The 17,713-nt window shown below is 40.4% G+C and overlaps 4 protein-coding genes across 4 annotated transcripts in view; 2 read left to right on the plus strand and 2 right to left on the minus strand.

The window, feature by feature from the left end:
• Positions 1-8,610, minus strand: part of LOC134819025 (zinc metalloproteinase nas-37-like) — a 14,151-nt gene extending 5,541 nt beyond the window's left edge. The window contains exons 1-5 of the mRNA XM_063828781.1: positions 8,521-8,610; positions 3,724-4,160; positions 3,519-3,620; positions 3,220-3,337; positions 2,931-2,990 (exon numbers count right to left, since the gene is read on the minus strand). Of these exons, the coding sequence (XP_063684851.1) occupies positions 2,931-2,990; positions 3,220-3,337; positions 3,519-3,620; positions 3,724-4,160; positions 8,521-8,590 (787 nt within the window). The 5' untranslated portion in view covers positions 8,591-8,610. The remainder of the gene's footprint in view (positions 1-2,930; positions 2,991-3,219; positions 3,338-3,518; positions 3,621-3,723; positions 4,161-8,520) is intronic.
• The window catches only part of LOC134818935 (solute carrier organic anion transporter family member 4A1-like), a 94,104-nt gene that overhangs the window by 38,520 nt on the left and 37,871 nt on the right, over positions 1-17,713 (plus strand). The gene's annotated exons all lie outside the window — the stretch shown is intronic.
• Positions 4,972-7,892, plus strand: LOC134819024 (uncharacterized). The gene is made up of 3 exons (XM_063828780.1): positions 4,972-5,716; positions 6,201-6,320; positions 6,458-7,892. Exons 1-3 carry the CDS (start codon positions 5,068-5,070, stop codon positions 7,792-7,794), a joined length of 2,106 nt encoding a protein of 701 aa, XP_063684850.1. The 5' UTR covers positions 4,972-5,067; the 3' UTR covers positions 7,795-7,892.
• Positions 8,521-17,713, minus strand: part of LOC134819022 (proton channel OtopLc-like) — a 19,634-nt gene continuing 10,441 nt past the window's right edge. The window contains exons 2-4 of the mRNA XM_063828778.1: positions 12,693-12,854; positions 12,460-12,594; positions 8,521-11,346 (exon numbers count right to left, since the gene is read on the minus strand). Coding sequence (XP_063684848.1) covers positions 9,164-11,346; positions 12,460-12,594; positions 12,693-12,854 — 2,480 coding nt within the window. The 3' untranslated portion in view covers positions 8,521-9,163. The remainder of the gene's footprint in view (positions 11,347-12,459; positions 12,595-12,692; positions 12,855-17,713) is intronic.

Consider the following 17,713-nt stretch of genomic DNA (forward strand, 5'->3'; position numbering starts at 1 on the left):
TACAGATTTTACTGATTTTTTCACCCGCAACCAATTAGTAAGTCAACTATAGATGCCATATGACACGATTGAGGTGCTGGAAGTTTGATTTCGGTCGGAGGAAGCCCACAGCAGAAAGCTTAACAAAACAAAAAGTTGTATTTTCAAAATTCTGTCCCATTTTCAAATATGAAATTTTCTGAACACAAATTTTACAGATTGGATGAACTTTTTGTCCAGAAACCAATTAGTCAGTTAATTGATGACTGTATGAAACCAAATTGAGGTACTGGGAGTCAAAATCCCGAATAAAATTGCAAAATCATATTGTCCCAATCTCTGTCCCATTTTCAGTTTTTGAAGATGAAATTTCCAGGGCTGACATTTTACAGATTTTACAGATTTTTTCACCCGTAACCAATTAGTAAGTCAACTATAGATGCCATATGACACGATTGAGGTGCTGGAAGTTCGATTTCGGTTGGAGGAAGCCCACAGCAGAAAGCTTAACAAAACGAAAAGTTGTATTTTCAAAATTCTGTCCCATTTTCAAATATGAAATTTTCTGAACACAAACTTGACAGATTAATCCAATCTAGATTGGATGAACTTTTTGCCCAAAAACCAATTAGTCAGTTGATTGATGATGGTATGAAACCAAATTAAGGTACTGGGAGTCAAAATCCCGAATAAAATTGCAAAATCATATTGTCCCAATCTATGTCCCATTTTCATTTTTTGAAGATGAAATTTCCAGGACTGAAATTTTACAGATTTTAATGATTTTTTCACCCGCAACCAATTAGTAAGTCAACTATAGATCCCATATGACACGATTGAGGTGCTGGAAGTTTGATTTCGGTCGGAGGAAGCCCACAGCAGAAAGCTTAACAAAACGAAAAGTTGTATTTTCAAAATTCTGTCCCATTTTCAAATATGAAATTTTCTGAACACAAATTTGACAGATTGGATGAACTTTTTGCCCAGAAACCAATTAGTCAGTTAATTGATGACTGTATGAAACCAAATTGAGGTACTAAGAGTCAAAATCCCGAATAAAATTGCAAAATCATATTGTCCCAATCTCTGTCCCATTTTCATTTTTTGAAGATGAAATTTCCAGGACTGAAATTTTACAGATTTTAATGATTTTTTCACCCGCAACCAATTAGTAAGTCAACTATAGATGCCATATGACACGATTGAGGTGCTGGAAGTTTGATTTCGGTCGGAGGAAGCCCACAGCAGAAAGCTTAACAAAACGAAAAGTTGTATTTTCAAAATTCTGTCCCATTTTCAAATATGAAATTTTCTGAACACAAATTTGACAGATTGGATGAACTTTTTGCCCAGAAACCAATTAGTCAGTTAATTGATGACTGTATGAAACCAAATTGAGGTACTAAGAGTCAAAATCCCGAATAAAATTGCAAAATCATATTGTCCCAATCTCTGTCCCATTTTCATTTTTTGAAGATGAAATTTCCAGGACTGAAATTTTACAGATTTTAATGATTTTTCACCCGCAACCAATTAGTAAGTCAACTATAGATGCCATATGACACGATTAAGGTGCTGGAAGTTCGATTTCGGTCGGAGGAAGCCCACAGCAGAAAGCTTAACAAAACGAAAAGTTGTATTTTCAAAATTCTATCCCAATTTCAAATATGAAATTTTCTGAACACAAATTTGACAGATTGGATGAACTTTTTGCCCAGAAACCAATTAGTCAGTTAATTGATGATGGTATGAAACCAAATAGAGGTACTGGGAGTCAAAATCCCGAATCAAATTGCAAAATCATATTGTCCCAATCTATGTCCCATTTTCATTTTTTGAAGATGAAATTTCCAGGGCTGAAATTTTACAGATTTTATTGATTTTTTCACCCACAACCAATTAGTAAGTCAACTATAGATGCCATATGACACGATTAAGGTGCTGGAAGTTCGATTTCGGTCGGAGGAAGCCCACAGCAGAAAGCTTCACAAAACAAAAAGTTGTATTTTCAAAATTCTGTCCCATTTTCAAATGTGAAATTTTCTGAACACAAATTTGACAGATTGGATGAACTTTTTGCCCAGAAACCAATTAGTCAGTTAATTGATGACTGTATGAAACCAAATTGAGGTACTGGGAGTCAAAATCCCGAATAAAATTGCAAAATCATATTGTCCCAATCTCTGTCCCATTTTCAGTTTTTGAAGATGACATTTCCAGGACTGAAATTTTACAGATTTTATTGATTTTTTCACCCACAACCAATTAGTAAGTCAACTATAGATGCCATATGACACGATTAAGGTGCTGGAAGTTTGATTTCGGTCGGAGGAAGCCCACAGCAGAAAGCTTAACAAAACAAAAAGTTGTATTTTCAAAATTCTGTCCCAATTTCAAATATGAAATTTTCTGAACACAAATTTGACAGATTGGATGAAATTTTTGCCCAGAAACCAATTAGTCAGTTAATTGATGATGGTATGAAACCAAATAGAGGTACTGGGAGTCAAAATCCCGAATAAAATTGCAAAATCATATTGTCCCAATCTATGTCCCATTTTCATTTTTTGAAGATGAAATTTCCAGGGCTGAAATTTTACAGATTTTATTGATTTTTTCACCCACAACCAATTAGTAAGTCAACTATAGATGCCATATGACACGATTAAGGTGCTGGAAGTTCGATTTCGGTCGGAGGAAGCCCACAGCAGAAAGCTTAACAAAACGAAAAGTTGTATTTTCAAAATTCTAACCCAATTTCAAATATGAAATTTTCTGAACACAAATTTGACAGATTGGATGAACTTTTTGCCCAGAAACCAATTAGTCAGTTAATTGATGATGGTATGAAACCAAATTGAGGTACTGGGAGTCAAAATCCCGAATAAAATTGCAAAATCATATTGTCCCAATCACCTGATAAATCAAATAATAATTTAATTGTTTTTTACCCTGATATAACTGGCAAATACCAGACACACAAGCTCCTTTCAGCGCACACTTCCCTCTCCCTGAGAAGATAAGAACTGTCAGTATTCAATGGTCACTAATTTATATCTTTCCACATTCTACAATAATGATATTCATATACAAAAATATGAATACCTTAAATAACGGTGATCTCTTGTTTTTTGTCATCTCTATCATAATGATATCTTTAGTACAGTTGTGAAGTAGTAAGTAGTGTGTAATAATAGTAGAACTATACAGTAGTAGACTTTAGAACTATTTTCTCCTTACCTTGACAGCTGTACATTTTATGAAGAAGTTGTTTATCTCCTTGGCTCATTCCGCGCCGCTGTCCAATTATTGCACTTTTGTCTAATGGTTCAATAACAGGCAGTCCATTCTTACTAAACTGAGGGGATGATATTAAGTGAGAAATCAAGGAGGAATATTTTTAGCGAATTCTGAATACATCCAAAATTTCAGAGCAAATTCTTAGGCAAGAAGTTTGGGTATATATTTGCCAAAAATTATGTGCAGAAAAAAGTCCATGAGTTCTGTAGTGTGTGATGGAGTTTAAGAGTCTCCGTTACCTGGTGACCACTGTAGTGCATAATTGAGTTTAAGTCGTACGTTTCATTGAACCAAGTCACGTAGTCTTCAGGCTCTCTCAGAAAGTTCCTCCAATATCTAAGCTGAAGGGGTTTTACATAAACTTAAAGTAAAATAATTGACAATGCGTTTGTTTTATAACGGCATCATATCAATTACATGCAAGGAGAATTTAAAAGAGCTCACATCCATATTGTCCCAGTTGACTCTGATATGCTTGTCCCTGTCTATTCTAGCGATAGTGTGCCACATGCCGACAGTGTGGAGCAGCTCGTGCAGAACATTACCCCGGGACGAACAACCCCTTCCCACTGCGGTTATCTGAGCTCCTCCCTGCATCCCAATGTCAGAGTAACATCCCCCCAAGCTGTCATACAGTACCACATAGTCCTCATCTTCACCCCTTTTCTCCACAAATCGTACACAAGAGTGCAGTTCTATCTCCCAAATAGCACTTTCTATCCGTCTTCGGTACGAAGGTAAATCCAGCTCCAGGGCGGGCCACATAACGTAGGGTATCGTACCATTAGGCCAGTAATAGGACCTGTCTGTGTGGGCTGCTCCGCGGGCAACTCTCACTTTACCTTGCCCTACAAATTCACTCTTATCCAGCAAATCCAACTCTGCAACGGGACTGATATTAATAATAATTGGGTGAAGACAGGGGGTAGGGACGAAAAGGCGATGATTATCAAACACTCATGATTAACTCACTCAATCGCACTCACATCAAAGATCAGTAGGTCTGGTGTTTGTTCGTATCCAAGAAAGCCGACCCTAACCCCCAAAGTTGTCTACCCTATTGTGTATCCTTATAGTTTGGACTTCTTGGATACTGTTCGATAGATATATATTATTATTTTATAATAGTCCACCAATTAAGCCTACTTTCATGTATCACGTGACACTCCACTTTCCGCTTGAGTTCACTTTTGTTGAAACATTTTGTCATCATTAGTTGGTTACTCCTAAAATCACCCCACTCAAGTGCCACATGATTACCTTTCACAATTTATAACTCACGGGAAGATTATTTTAGTCAGTTCTGTGGATTATTATTGATTGTACCGAATAGTTATATAAGTTTTTTTACAGTTTTATATTTCTCTTCCACAAACCTAAAATTTTAGGTCTTTTATCTTGTATCCTACCACTAAAACGAACAGCTTGGCACTAAGCCAAGTGCTACAATACTACTAAGTACTACTACTAGAAACGTTAAGCTTTTTCGTGACTGGCCAGATATAAGAGTGAAAATAAGCGAAAACTGTGATATTTTTTATGAAGGAGCACAATTTCAGAAAACGATATGAGAACATAATTAACCTCAATGTATAAAACTAAGGAAAATAGAAATAACTTTGCGGAGAATGCACGTGCACGGGTATTTAATTCAGACTACCTCAGTTGAAGGGAAAACTTTCTGTAGACCATTGTACTTTGATCTTTTTACCATTTGACGTTTAAAATTTTCAATTTGAAACTTGCTAAACAACAGAGGCAAAACACGAATCTAACAAAAAATTTGAGATGACTGATGTAGTTTTAAATTTGAACTGCTCCGAACACGCTATCTATTCGAGGATCCTGAGTGGCTGTGTTTATATAATCAAATTCGGGCTCACGTCACCAGACGTATTTTTGAGGAGAGTCCACAAACGACAAGCAAAACGGTTGAGAAAAAGAGGAGTAAATATTAACGCGAGTGGGTTTGAGTATGCTGTAGCTGAGAACATTCTCATTGATCTCAAAGTTTTGCCGTCCCCTCTAATTCCTGCAGGTCTTTACTCTCCACTGCGACAGCTTCTTGACATTTACGGAAAAGAGGCAAGAAGCAAGTTCATATCGGATACATTCAAGGACACCAATCCCACCAATATGTATGTGCTCCAAGCTCTGCTTAAAACCATGAACCTACTGGGAACATTTGAAAACAGCTGGAAATGTCCGTGTGGAAAAATTGTGGATGGGAATGGGTTGTCATGGACGATGGTTGCCTTATCGATAACTTCCTACATTTTGAGAGAAAAGTGTGCCAGTTCAGGACACTGGTTTGTGAGTTGGGGACAGATGGCGTCAGATGTGGAGGTGGTGAAGATTCTCATCACACACTGGGAAGACATCAAACCTCTTCCATCATCAAAGTTACCCATTATAAAACCCACATGCATACGTCCAGGTACAAACTTTAACGTAATAACTCAACAGTCAGCACAATTAATGTTGTTTTAATGGCGCTCCAGTCTGCACTTACTGGCAAAGGTTGCGATTTCCGGCCGCACCATGTGTTATCAATCTCTGACGTAAGCTAGGGAATCAGTAAGATCTATACAGCTCCCATGGCTTACACAGTCGAACGTTTAAAAATCCGAGATAATTAAATGAAGAGATACACTCGCGAGTTGTAGCTTCGGGCGAAGACATTCCGGTACAGACTACTATAACCACTGCTTAGACGTCTTGTTATTGGCCAGTTACCAGCTGCTGGAAATGCCGAAGTAGAATAAGTTTGATAAAAATCAGTGGGTTTTTAATTTAATCCTCTTATAATTTTTGCAGAGGACAGTGGCGATCAAATTTATATCAATCACTGTCCTTCATTGCAGTAAACTTCAAAGTTATGAACAATTTTCTAACAGTTGTCACACAAATTAACATTTCAGTTCAAACTTGGCACTGTCATCTCGCCAATCGAGTACATGTGGGCACTGCACCAAAAGAAATCCCTATTTTCGAAGTTGAGAGCCTCATAACCCCCATATCTTTTAAACCAACCAAGACAGGTAAGTCAATTCCGTATAATTTCCCATGTATGTAATGGTGAATTTGATTACATTATTTAGGTTTTAAACCGTTTTCAAACAGTTAAGTACAAATACAATGATTCCAGAGTTTAAGTTCAAATTCAATTTCTTTTCAGGAGATTTTGATATAAGCTTGTACCAGGACTACCGGTTTGAATCGCCTGATAACAGCGGACTGGGTGATATCAACCTTAACACTACCTTCCAGACACTAGACCAACAGTACATGGATAACATGGAGAGTTTGCAGACCGTCAAAGAGAGACTGGACTGTGAATCGCCCCAGAGGTCCAGAACATCATTAAATCTGGAGTTTAGTGACCCATCAGAGGCACACGATGAGCATCTTACAGAGATTGAAAATTGGATGAGGGAAAGCAAGAAAAAGGAAAACATATGGTCGAACAATGCAAATATGATTGAAGAAGAGGAAGAAGAGGAATTGGACTCAGATAGCAATAACCATATTGCAAATCTAGTTGGAAACATATTGTCGGGTTGTGGAGGGGGGTCCTACAACATGTGGGAAGATTTCACTCCACCGCCACGTGATACTGTCCTCTCAGGGCAGCACAGTAAGTCATATTGGTCCGACTACAGTCAGATGACCAGACGAGATGGGCTTATCGCAATGGTAACCAGACGAGAAGATCTCGTCTCTAGGATCAGAGAAGTCGTATTGAGAACCTTCCGGGAGGCAAGGGAGAAAATAAAGAGTGAGAATAAAAGCAATGAAATCCCAAAATCTGAATCAAGTTTAAAAGAACCGAACTCAATAAGCTCTAAAAGGTCTAGAATTTTGGATCTTTTAGTTAAGGCAAACCCTATCAAAGATATTTGTGATCTGGAGAAACTAGCTGATAAGCTATATCCAGCAAAAACATCAAATTCACTATCAACCCCGCTGAGAACAAGGAAACATTGCAGACACTCTCATCTTTCTCACAAGGAGTCAAAAGGAGATCTGAAATACTCAAACCCATTTGACAAACCGCCGCATCTAATCAAAGAATTCGTACCAAAGATCAAAGAAACCCTTTTAGAGGGTATGAGCAATATAAAACCGTTGGAACATGATCTCAAACCGATAGAACTATCAGATGGACCTTATCTGACAGTACCACCACTCACTTATAATTACACAGGCGAGCAATTTTACATTAATCCAGACGTCTTCATGATGACTTATCCGTGGATGGAACAGTGTAACTCAGCTGGATATATTCAACCAGATATTTCAAGCTACCAAACAGAGGGCTCTCCAATGTTCTATCCTATGATGTTGAATACCCCAAACGCCAATCAAGTTTCTTTGGGTAATAACATGCTACCAAACGTTAACCCGGCCCAAACTACAATAATCCCACCAATTCCTGAGGAGCTCCAGAGCACTACCCCACCAAACCTCTCCACCATCATGATGCTCAGTCAACTCTTCACCTCTATTCAGTAATCTGGAGGTGTTAAAGAGCCTTTATAAAAATGAGATTGCAGTGAGTTGGGCCTCCTCATTTTTAACATTTGCTTTAGTGTTAACAAATAACAGGTAATTCATTTAATATACACTTAACTAATACTAACTTGACAAATTAGCGTTTTATAAATTGTTTTTCTTTTATAGATTTTTTAATTTATCTTATCTTATGTTATCGGACTTAAGTATTTCGCCATTTCGGCCCTACCTAAATTTTAAAAACTGCGGAAACTATCCGCATATTAGAACTTTTCACAGAAATACTTAGATCTGCTAGTGTGTATTATAATATAACAATTACAATAACCTTTTCGGAATTTTATAATATTTTCTACTTACGAGCCAGGAAACATTTTCTGATTGTGTATGTACTTTGCCCATTTTTAATTGATTGTTAGAACGAAAATGTGTGTAGTGGCTGATTACTCAAGGCATAATGAGTAGCTGGAGATGATGAAATGAGTGCTGGTCTAAATATGAAAATGAGATATTGTTCTTAGATGTCCGGACTGCACTAGCCATGAGCCGACCAATTAACTTGACAAGTTCAATGTACTAATAAGTGGAAGAGTCACGTTATCGGCACGACACACCCGGCCTATCTGCCGGCTCTGGTTATTTATCTAACAACTGACCTGCGCATAATACCTGCTCAACTTGAGAGATTAGAGATGGTGAACTAAATAACGGTGCTATGGTACGTACCTATAGAAGTGGCTAATACGCTGAGAAAGAGGACTAGGGAGAGACCCTGTCCTGGCGAAGCAGATATCATGGGGAAAATGTAACGAAATAAACGGAGAAAAAAATCTTTTTGAAAAATGAGGAGTGGTCTTAGGGTACTCGGATTACAAGAATTACCAGATCACCTAGGAAATCATTGCAAATAATTAAACAATTAACATCCAGTCCTGATATGTAAGTGTGACTGATATAACCGTGATGCAATTCAGTTATAATACTCCTCTGATGTAGACGTAAATTTTATCTGCAAAAATTCAGGCTCAGGAATTAGAGACGTGGACGCGTTCCAGATTTGTTCAATCAATTACACCCAAATTTAGGGAAACTAGTATTGTGCGATGTTGTTCAAATTTCAAACTGTACACAACGATCAATCAACTCTAATGTTTAATTGTTTGGTATTATTATGGGATGTAACTGATTCAGAAATGGAGACGGATTTTTGCAAAATACCAATTTATCAAATTTGGCCTAAATATAGCTAATCATCAATTTAACATGAAAAGTATGAAATTTCGGGCTGCTTGACCAAAAAACTACTTATCGCAGCAATTAACATTCCTAGTTAAAAAATCTGTTAGTTTAAAACACGCCAAATGCCCGTTCATTCCAGTAGCATGGCCCTATCAAAATTAACAGGAGTAAAACAGCTGGGGAGACAGAAGATGTCCCCGACCCTTTGATTTCTCCTGGGGGGAGGTGGAGTGAGTCTGGTGGGGGACCGCACCACAGCAAAGTTAGCTACCGCACTGCTCAGAGAGTTGGGACACCTGATGTCGGACATGGACAGGGACCGCTCCCAGCCCTCTCTACCGATGGGCTTGACGTGGTTTCTGAAGATGTCCGCACTGTGAGAGCCATGTGAAGGTAGAGAGGGAGGAGGCCGAGAGGTGGGAGTGTTTTTAAATGAGGCTGGCGAAGGAAGAGGGGGTGGGACGTGGAAGTTATTGAAAGTAGCTAAAGATGGTAGAGAGGTCATGCTATCCTCACTAGAACTAGTGTCACCTCGCCCTGAAGTGGCTAGTGAGAAGCACTCCTCTGATAGTACTGAGTCACTGTCATCGTCCCACGTTAAAAAGTCGAATATGTTGGTTCCTGGGATAGCACTGGGGGGAGGGTACATGCCACACCTCCCTCTGTTATCTAACATCCTGCCCAGAGAGGGTTGAACAACACCCTCTGCACTTCGCTCGTAAACATTTTTCTCACACACATTAGTCGGGGTCCTCAGAATATCGTCACGTCTATAATATGTTCTCCCTTTTGAGTTTGACTTTGGATGACGGTTGTTTTTGACACCATACTTTTGATGATTTCTGGTCCTTTTTTTGGATTTAGAGGTCGCGGAGGACCGTCGTGAAGAATAATGGCTTGAATCTGAGTCCTTGGAACTGACAGTTTGTTTTAATTTTGAGGGTTGTTTGTTTTTAGAAGACTTAGATTTTCTGTTTTTGTTAGTAAGTGGGGTGCAGGGCAGTGGAGTACAAGCAGAATCGTCAGGAGGCTCAGTAGTACGGTAAGGAGCGAAGCGTGGTGTGGTTATTGATGGTTCAGGTTCTGGGTCGCTTAGCACAAAGTCCTCCGTGGGCAACTCCCTCGATCTCCTCTTACCTTGCCTCGATTTGAGGGGCTCTGAGATTTTAGTCTGTGTCATCTTCTCAGGATCTGAGTTCTTGATGCCACTTTTGGGATGCAACTTACGGGGCGGGACATTCTTTATAGGAGCATGATTATTATATTTATTAATAGGAACGGACTGAGACCTTTCTGGTAGCGAGTTTTCTCTGGGGATTGAAGTGGAGGCGTCCGAAGTTAAACTACCAGATTGTTTGTTGTTAGACCCGGTTCCTACTGACATCGAGGAGTGAAGGGAAGGGCGAGTGTTGTTATCGTAATTATAAGCGCTATTCGAAGTACTGGACTCCCCTGACGTACCTTCAACATCAAGACTGCCCTGTCTTATCCTCCTGCGTTTTGGTCCCTTCATGAAGAGAGCCAGTCTGCCAAACATGCCGAGTCCCTTATTTCTATGTCTGGAGCTAGTGGAAGGGTCAGTGGATAGGGCGCTGGAGCTGGCCTCATCCGAGGTACATTCCTTGTTCTGCTTTACTATAGTGCCTTCTGGAGACAGCACGTTGTCATGATGTGGAGGGAAAGTATCCTCACAACTATCATCATAATACACTCCATTCTCCATGCTCTCCTGACCCTCCTCGATTGTCGGGTGTCTCAAATCAAACTCTACGATCACCCGCTCCATTTCATGAACCGTCATGTCTTTTCCGTTCTCCAAACAGTCCCTTTCAATAGTTTCGCGGGACTGATCAGGTTCACAAGCCGGACTTGTAGTAGAGGGTACAGTATCTACAGGAGTCGGTTGTGGGAACTCCTGTGGTGCTGGGGACACCACAGGAGATGGGGACTCCGGTGGTGGCGTTAATTTCGGTTTGGGCGGGGACTTCGATGGTGGGGGCTGTGAATTTGGTGGAGACGGTGACTTTGGTGGAGGTGAAGACTTCGGTGGAGGCGGAGTTTTCGGTGGGGGTAGTGACTTTGGTGGGGGCGGGGACTCTGGTGCCTCCGTCAACGGGGCAACCTCAGTTTTAACAACAATATTCTCTGCTGGTTCCTCTTTCCTTAAGAAGACACTAAATACACTGCCGAACATAGAACCACTTGTGCTGGCTCCGTTTCTGCTCGCATTAGCTGCCGCGATCTTGGCTGCTTCCTCTTTAGCATCACCAGCATCCTCATCACCTGCTTCACACGCGCCGCTCGAACTTGCTTCTGAAAATTAGAATATTTGCTCGACTTTTGACTAATCACTTTAAGCGATTCATTGTGTAGTTAGTGTCTCGCCATGCTTACTGTTCAGTTAGTAACAAACCATGCCAGCACTAAAATGCGCTTAAATATAGTTTGAATAAAAAGATCAGCACTTTTGGTCCACCAAGCGCAGCGAAAAATGTGGGGTTAACTAGTTTTATGTTTACATTTTGTTAATAATATTGAACAAGGCAGGATGCAAACCATACGATGTGTAGTATCTCCACTCAATAATTTATGGGAGTAGGGTCACTCGGATCTAATCAGCAAAATTCCAGCGCGAAATTAGCATGCGTGCTAGACAACCAGCTGAATTCGAGCATTCAAAACATTTTAACTATATAAAAATTAGAATAAGATCGTTTGCATTGACGCAACTGATACCCTAGCTAGACAGCACGTGTCGTCTAGACTCTAGCTAGACGGCACTGTCTGGGTACTTGATGCGGTCGTCGTTCTAGCTAGAAGGCACATGCTGAGATCTTATTCTAATTTCCATTTAGTTAGGTATATGGATAGAGTTGGTTGAGGCTGGAAGATAAATAGATATTCAGGTCCGCTAGATGGTAGTTTAATTAACGGTAGTTTATTAAAGAGTGTATTTTCTCTCTGAGTATACGAGGGATAACCGGTGCTGGAAAAGTAGTGTTCGGGCTGATTTTATAACAACTGGTCACCTCGCTACTTATTAGGGTCTAGAAATTCTGAGACCCCGTTTCTTTGGAGAAGTAGTTTTGATGGTGTAGCTCTTATAGTACATTTGGCCAGGAGTAGTGGATCCCACTTGTTTTACTGACAAGAACTCAGCAGGTCCCACCCCTAAATAAGTTACAGTAAAAAGGGGGGAAATGTAGGCCTGAGTTCAGCGTTCTGAGAAGTTTAGCAGGAAAATCCTTGCATTCTATAGTTGGAGAATGGAGATGGAAGGGGGAGAGGGGGGTTACATATACCAGCACAGTCACATCTCAGAACGCTGAAATCAGGATCAGAGACAACACGAACATAGTGTTAGCTGTAATCTTACCTCCATGTGGAGCAGCTCAGCAGTCAGCAGGGTAGCAGATACCAACTAACCTTTACCAGCCCCTCCCTCCTCCTCCTCATCCTCCTCGTTTGTAACCCCCGCGCTTCCCATACTCCCGCGCTTTGTTTCTCGGGGCGATCTCACTTCCGCTCTGCGTTCCAGGTCTCTGTTCACGTGATACAACTCTGTGGGTGAACAATTCTTAGAATTAAAGCAAGCAGATGGGAGAATGTCCCCTAATATATAATCCTAGTCCGGATAAAAGATAACCCTAATGCATTACCCTGGTCGGGGTGGAAGATGGTAGGTACATTAATCCTCTCCAGGACAGTGCTCTCGTCCTCCTCCCCCAGGTAGCCATGCCACACGTTTAGAAGAGTGGGAGGTTCCCGGGTGCCCCGACTCTCGTGTTTCTCCTTCCAGTCAGTCTGGAACACGTCCATATCTGAAACAGAGATAATACTGTTGCCATGGCAACAGAAGACATGCCGTTACCATGACAACAGAGATAATACTGTTACCATGACAACAGAAAACATACTGAAACCATGAAAACAGGAGACAGACCGTTACTATGACAAGAGGAGACAAACTGTTACCATGAAAATACCAAACATTATTACAGACAGTTCTTTGTTCTTTCGCCAACTTTCCTCAGAACTTTCAATAACTCAAAAGGAGTAAATAAATATTTAAATTTCTTGAGAAATCGTCTACCAAGTTAATACGTTTGCTCCCAGATGGTAAACAGATGAGTGATCACAGATATTTTTCCACATCCCTAAGGACCAATTTTCTACATCCGAGACGGGAGAGATAAACGGAGAAAATGCAAAACATCAGGTCAAGATCTGAATATTAGACATGCTTTAAATAAGTCACGTGACAAAGACATCTTACTGAGCAATTAAAGATGTTTATGTGCTGTTGTCCAATAATCAAGAAAAATTGTTCAATTTATAAAATTTGTGAAGATAATTTTGTTCTAGAAAGGTTTTACAATTTACCAAATTCGTGAAGATAAATTTGTTAGATATACGTTTATATTCTTTTATATTCTATCCTAAATATTCTGAGGATTTTAATGGGGTATTTACTAATTTACTGTACAATTTATCAAATGTAGAAAATTTAATTCCTTTAGGTGGGGGGATGGGGGCTAGATTCTAAAAATCAATTCAGAACAAGAGTATCTTGCACCACTCCTACCACTACTACTACTACGACTACTCAAAAATTACTGCTTTGTAAAAATTTTAAGATGTATAAAAGGAGGATAGTGAACTTTTTCCATAACTGACTGGACAAAAACAATTATTTTTATCGGTTATGAATAGAACGATACTGTTATATTAACAAAGATAATTAATATTACTTTACTTATATTAAACACCTTTTTACAGATAATGACAACAATGCAACTTACTGGACATTGTTGATGTGAACTAATTTGAGGAGGAGCAGTGCTGAGTGCAAACGATTCCTCCAGTTTCCTACTCCAACACTAATTATAATTATTATTATTAACACTGTTCTAAATATCCGCATGACACGCAAAAGACAAGCAGTTTTGTAATTATAATTAGTTTTTTCTTCACGCTCCAAGATAAAAACCCACTATAAGTATACCAGATAATAAACAATCACATATCACAAGTATATACTAGCATGCTATTATTACACATATATATTTACTAATATTTACTATAATTACATAAATTTACCTAACGTTTGTCTATATAATCATCTGTAAGTGTATGATTATACTATCGAGGTGCCGTGAACTCTAGCAGAAGAAACATTTGAGCTCTTTGTTTTACACTGAGCAGGCGAGCGCCGTTGTGATCAGAGATTTATAATCATTTTGGCATTTTTATAGTAGAATCACAATTTGAACAATCGACATCAACAAAATATTCTAGCAAAAACATGGAAATGAAGTTAGTAACTGAAGGAGACTTTGTAGCATTCCACAAAAATCTTTTACAGTTTTATGCACGAGCTCAAATTTGATTTCAGAAACCAAGCCAGGCCACGCTGCTGTCAGCAACCTAGCAACGCCTCCAGACAACATCCCATGGTCCTGCAAACCCCTGGTCATGTCCTATAAACCCCCGACAACGTCCCCTAGCCCCCAACGTCCCCTCTAGGAGCTCTCTAGCAACACCCCTGTGAGGCTCACCCAATGACTACGCCCCCAGAACAAATAGAACTATGAGTGTTACAGATAACTGAATGAGTTAGTGCGACTAATACACTCACTACCGTGTGGGTTGTGTCATTATCGCTTATCTGGCTTAATACTCACGCCTCCTCCTCTCCGGTTAATAATAAGTATAATAATTTATGAAGGAGTAATAATAAGTAGTGCTTATGACTGTTGAAATTACCCGTAAAACGGCTTAAGAAATTAGGTAAATTTCCCGGATCTTGGCCAGTTACTGTTTTGCTGGAGTGAAATTAGCGAATAAAATCTGGTTTGTCGACAATTGCCTCATTATCATAAAGCGATGAGTAGTTGGTCACATGATTGTTGTAGCTATTCACGTGCTTTTTGTAGTTATTCACGTGATCTTTATATCAAGTCACGTGTTGTGTTTATGGCAATATGAAACCATGATCGAAAGAAGTTTCAAAAGTGAGTCATTTTCTCTAAATAACTATTCTCTATATAATTATTTGAAATGCCTGAATGAAATGTCTCTACCCATGGTCATCCACACTTTGTGGGTGCGGTACTGCGGCTGCAGTGAGAGTGTACTTTTTAATTGTGAGACCTTTTTGATCTGAGAAAGAAATCTAATCTTGCCAGTCACGGCGATGCTCTTAAAATTCTATATAAAATGGCGCAGCAAATTCAGTACAAGTTAGTTATTGAACCAAAGTTATTGTTACTAAAGTTACCGAATCTTACCATTCTTCTCCTCACACACAGCAGCTTTACCCCAGTTTGAGATCCCTTTTATACTAGACCAGCGCGCTGAGAGTAGAAGGTAAAAGTGAGATCAGTGCCGGACAAAGACAAATTCAGATTTGAGAACCTAGCTAAAAGCTATACAGAGAAAAATAGAGAAAAAGGAATATTGCCTACCGCCCCATTTTGAAGACGGACCAGTTTCATTTTCAGCTCTATCTGAAATAGCCATCCTTTGACTGCTGAAAAAGTTGCTGAGCAAGTTTTTGGACTCGTTTGTGGATTCGAAGAGACTTTGAATCGCTGAATTGACAGGAGTCTTGTTGATGAGCCAGGTAATAGGGTTCTCTCCCTGAGTAATAACACGCTTCACTTCGTTTATATTGGACCACATCATCGCTTGACTTTCCTCACCTAAAGCTGACTCTATCATTGAAATCTGCTCCTCTTCCTTCTCCTCTCCCGCCCTTTTCTCCTCGTATATTTTCTCCAAATAAGTCTCAAAGTCTGGACTATCTATATCAGTTACTGGACTTGGTTCGGTTACTTTAATCAAGTTATCGTAATCATACTCCATATCCCCATCTTTACCTTCTCCTACAAATATCTTAGAGACTGTAAACCCATCAGAGGAGGAACTTGTCAGCTGAGCCTCCTCAATACTGTCCTGACTCCTGAACTCCACTACACTGTGGGCAGTGTTGTGGGGGTGAGTCAGGTGACAGGAAGCAGCTGGCAGACACACATCACTGCAACACTCACTTAGGGAGCTATGAGTGGATCCTGAGGAGGAGGTCCGCTTGTGTGACGAGCACACTTCCAGATACTTGCAGTTCGGCTCCGAGCAGGTTTCTTCTGGGGGTTGGTGAGTGGTACCTGCTAGAGGTAGAGTGGGGAGGTGAGTAGGGGAGGAGCTGGGAGGGAGATATCTGATATTTCCGGTTGGAGTACTGCTGCTGTGGGCCTGGTCACGCGATGGAGAAAAAGAGGCAGGTTTTCCAGTATCACTATAAGCATAAGACAGAGGGTCTTCTTCATCAGAGTATTCGTCGTCAGTTTCCTCAGATAAAGAGGTAGGGGATAGACTGTCTAGCTGGACGGTGGTACCGGCGGCGTAGGAAGCATTAGACAGCTTAGCAACATCAGACAAGTCACCTCCAATAACCACAGCAGGACTTCGTATCAGCTCGTACATTTTGTCTCCTCTGCTCAGGGGTACAGCAAGGTCAGGGGTAGCACTTTTAGCTTCACACAAGATGAAAGAGCCACCCTCCTCCTCCATGGGGGTAACTATAGTTAGCTCTGACCTGCTGCGTCCTAGTTCCCCGGAGACGAACTTCTCCCTGTAGTGCTTCATATACTGGTGCTGGGAGAAGTTCCTCCCTAGCGTGTTGGACGCCCCGAACATGGCCGGTATGGAGTTGGTGGATGAGCCAACTTCCTCTTTGGGAAAGAATTTCAGAGCAGTTCGCGGGTTCTTGGGGTTGGAGCTCTTGTCGGCACGTTTAGTGGATCCGGACCTTTCAGATTTGAGCCTTACTGATCCACCAGATTTAGTAAACTCTGAGGTCTTATGTCTGTTCTGAGCAGGGTTATCCTCAACATCTAAATCAGCTAATTTGGAAATGGAAACATTTGATAATTTATTAGGTAGAGAGGAGGGTTTAGTGACATCTTTCTGGTTTGCAGCTTCAATCGGGCAAGTAATCTTAGCGACAGAACACTCCTCTGCAAGCAACTGGTCTTCCGTGACCAGCTGTTCGAAGTTCCAGCCTAATGGAGCCATGCTGTACTGTGAAGTTTTAGTGGGGGTCTCTGACTCAGGGCGTTTTCCTAAAAGGTTCTTTCCTTTTTCCAAAAGTATGAGCGAGTGTCTCCTCAATTTCAGCGTAGTGGGTTTCGTCTCAGCTGAAGACTTTCTACTGCGCGAGGTGGTGGATTCTCGTGGCTTGGTTTCTGGTTTAGGTTTCCTGACGAAGAAATCATTCTCGTCCTCGTCTTCAGAGTCCAGATAGTCGAACTCGTGACTGTCCTCCTCCTCATCCTCTTCTTCTGGGGCATACTTGTCGAAGTCGTCCGCGTATCTCCGCCATTGAGTGAGCACGTTCTTCGAGGCACGCCGTTCCAAGAGATTTTTCATGTTACTCATCTAGCAAGACAAGTTACGGAGTGCAAGCAACTGATAAAATAAAAACACGAGAGAAAAAGGAATGACAGCGATCCCACGAGAGGAGTGACTAATTGAGAGATTTTAGTATACTAACTACTATAGTAGTGTTGGGTCTAATTCTATTAGTATATCCGCGCAGTCTGCAGTCTGCTTTCAGCACACCCAGCAGCAGAAATTACAGTTACAATTAGTAAACACACCATCACTAGCGATCATCCAC

This window comes from Bolinopsis microptera, chromosome 7 (assembly GCF_026151205.1).
Source record: "Bolinopsis microptera isolate Bmic1 chromosome 7, MBARI_Bmic_1.0, whole genome shotgun sequence".
Taxonomy (NCBI): Eukaryota; Metazoa; Ctenophora; class Tentaculata; order Lobata; family Bolinopsidae; genus Bolinopsis; species Bolinopsis microptera.

Bases quoted from the DNA above. Each gene is read 5' to 3' on its own strand.
- LOC134819024 (XM_063828780.1), top strand. From the start codon at position 5,068: ATGACTGATGTAGTTTTAAATTTGAACTGCTCCGAACACGCTATCTAT. The intron at 5,717-6,200 runs GTACAAACTTTA...TTAACATTTCAG, and splicing joins ACCCACATGCATACGTCCAG to TTCAAACTTGGCACTGTCAT. The intron at 6,321-6,457 runs GTAAGTCAATTC...ATTTCTTTTCAG, and splicing joins TTTTAAACCAACCAAGACAG to GAGATTTTGATATAAGCTTG.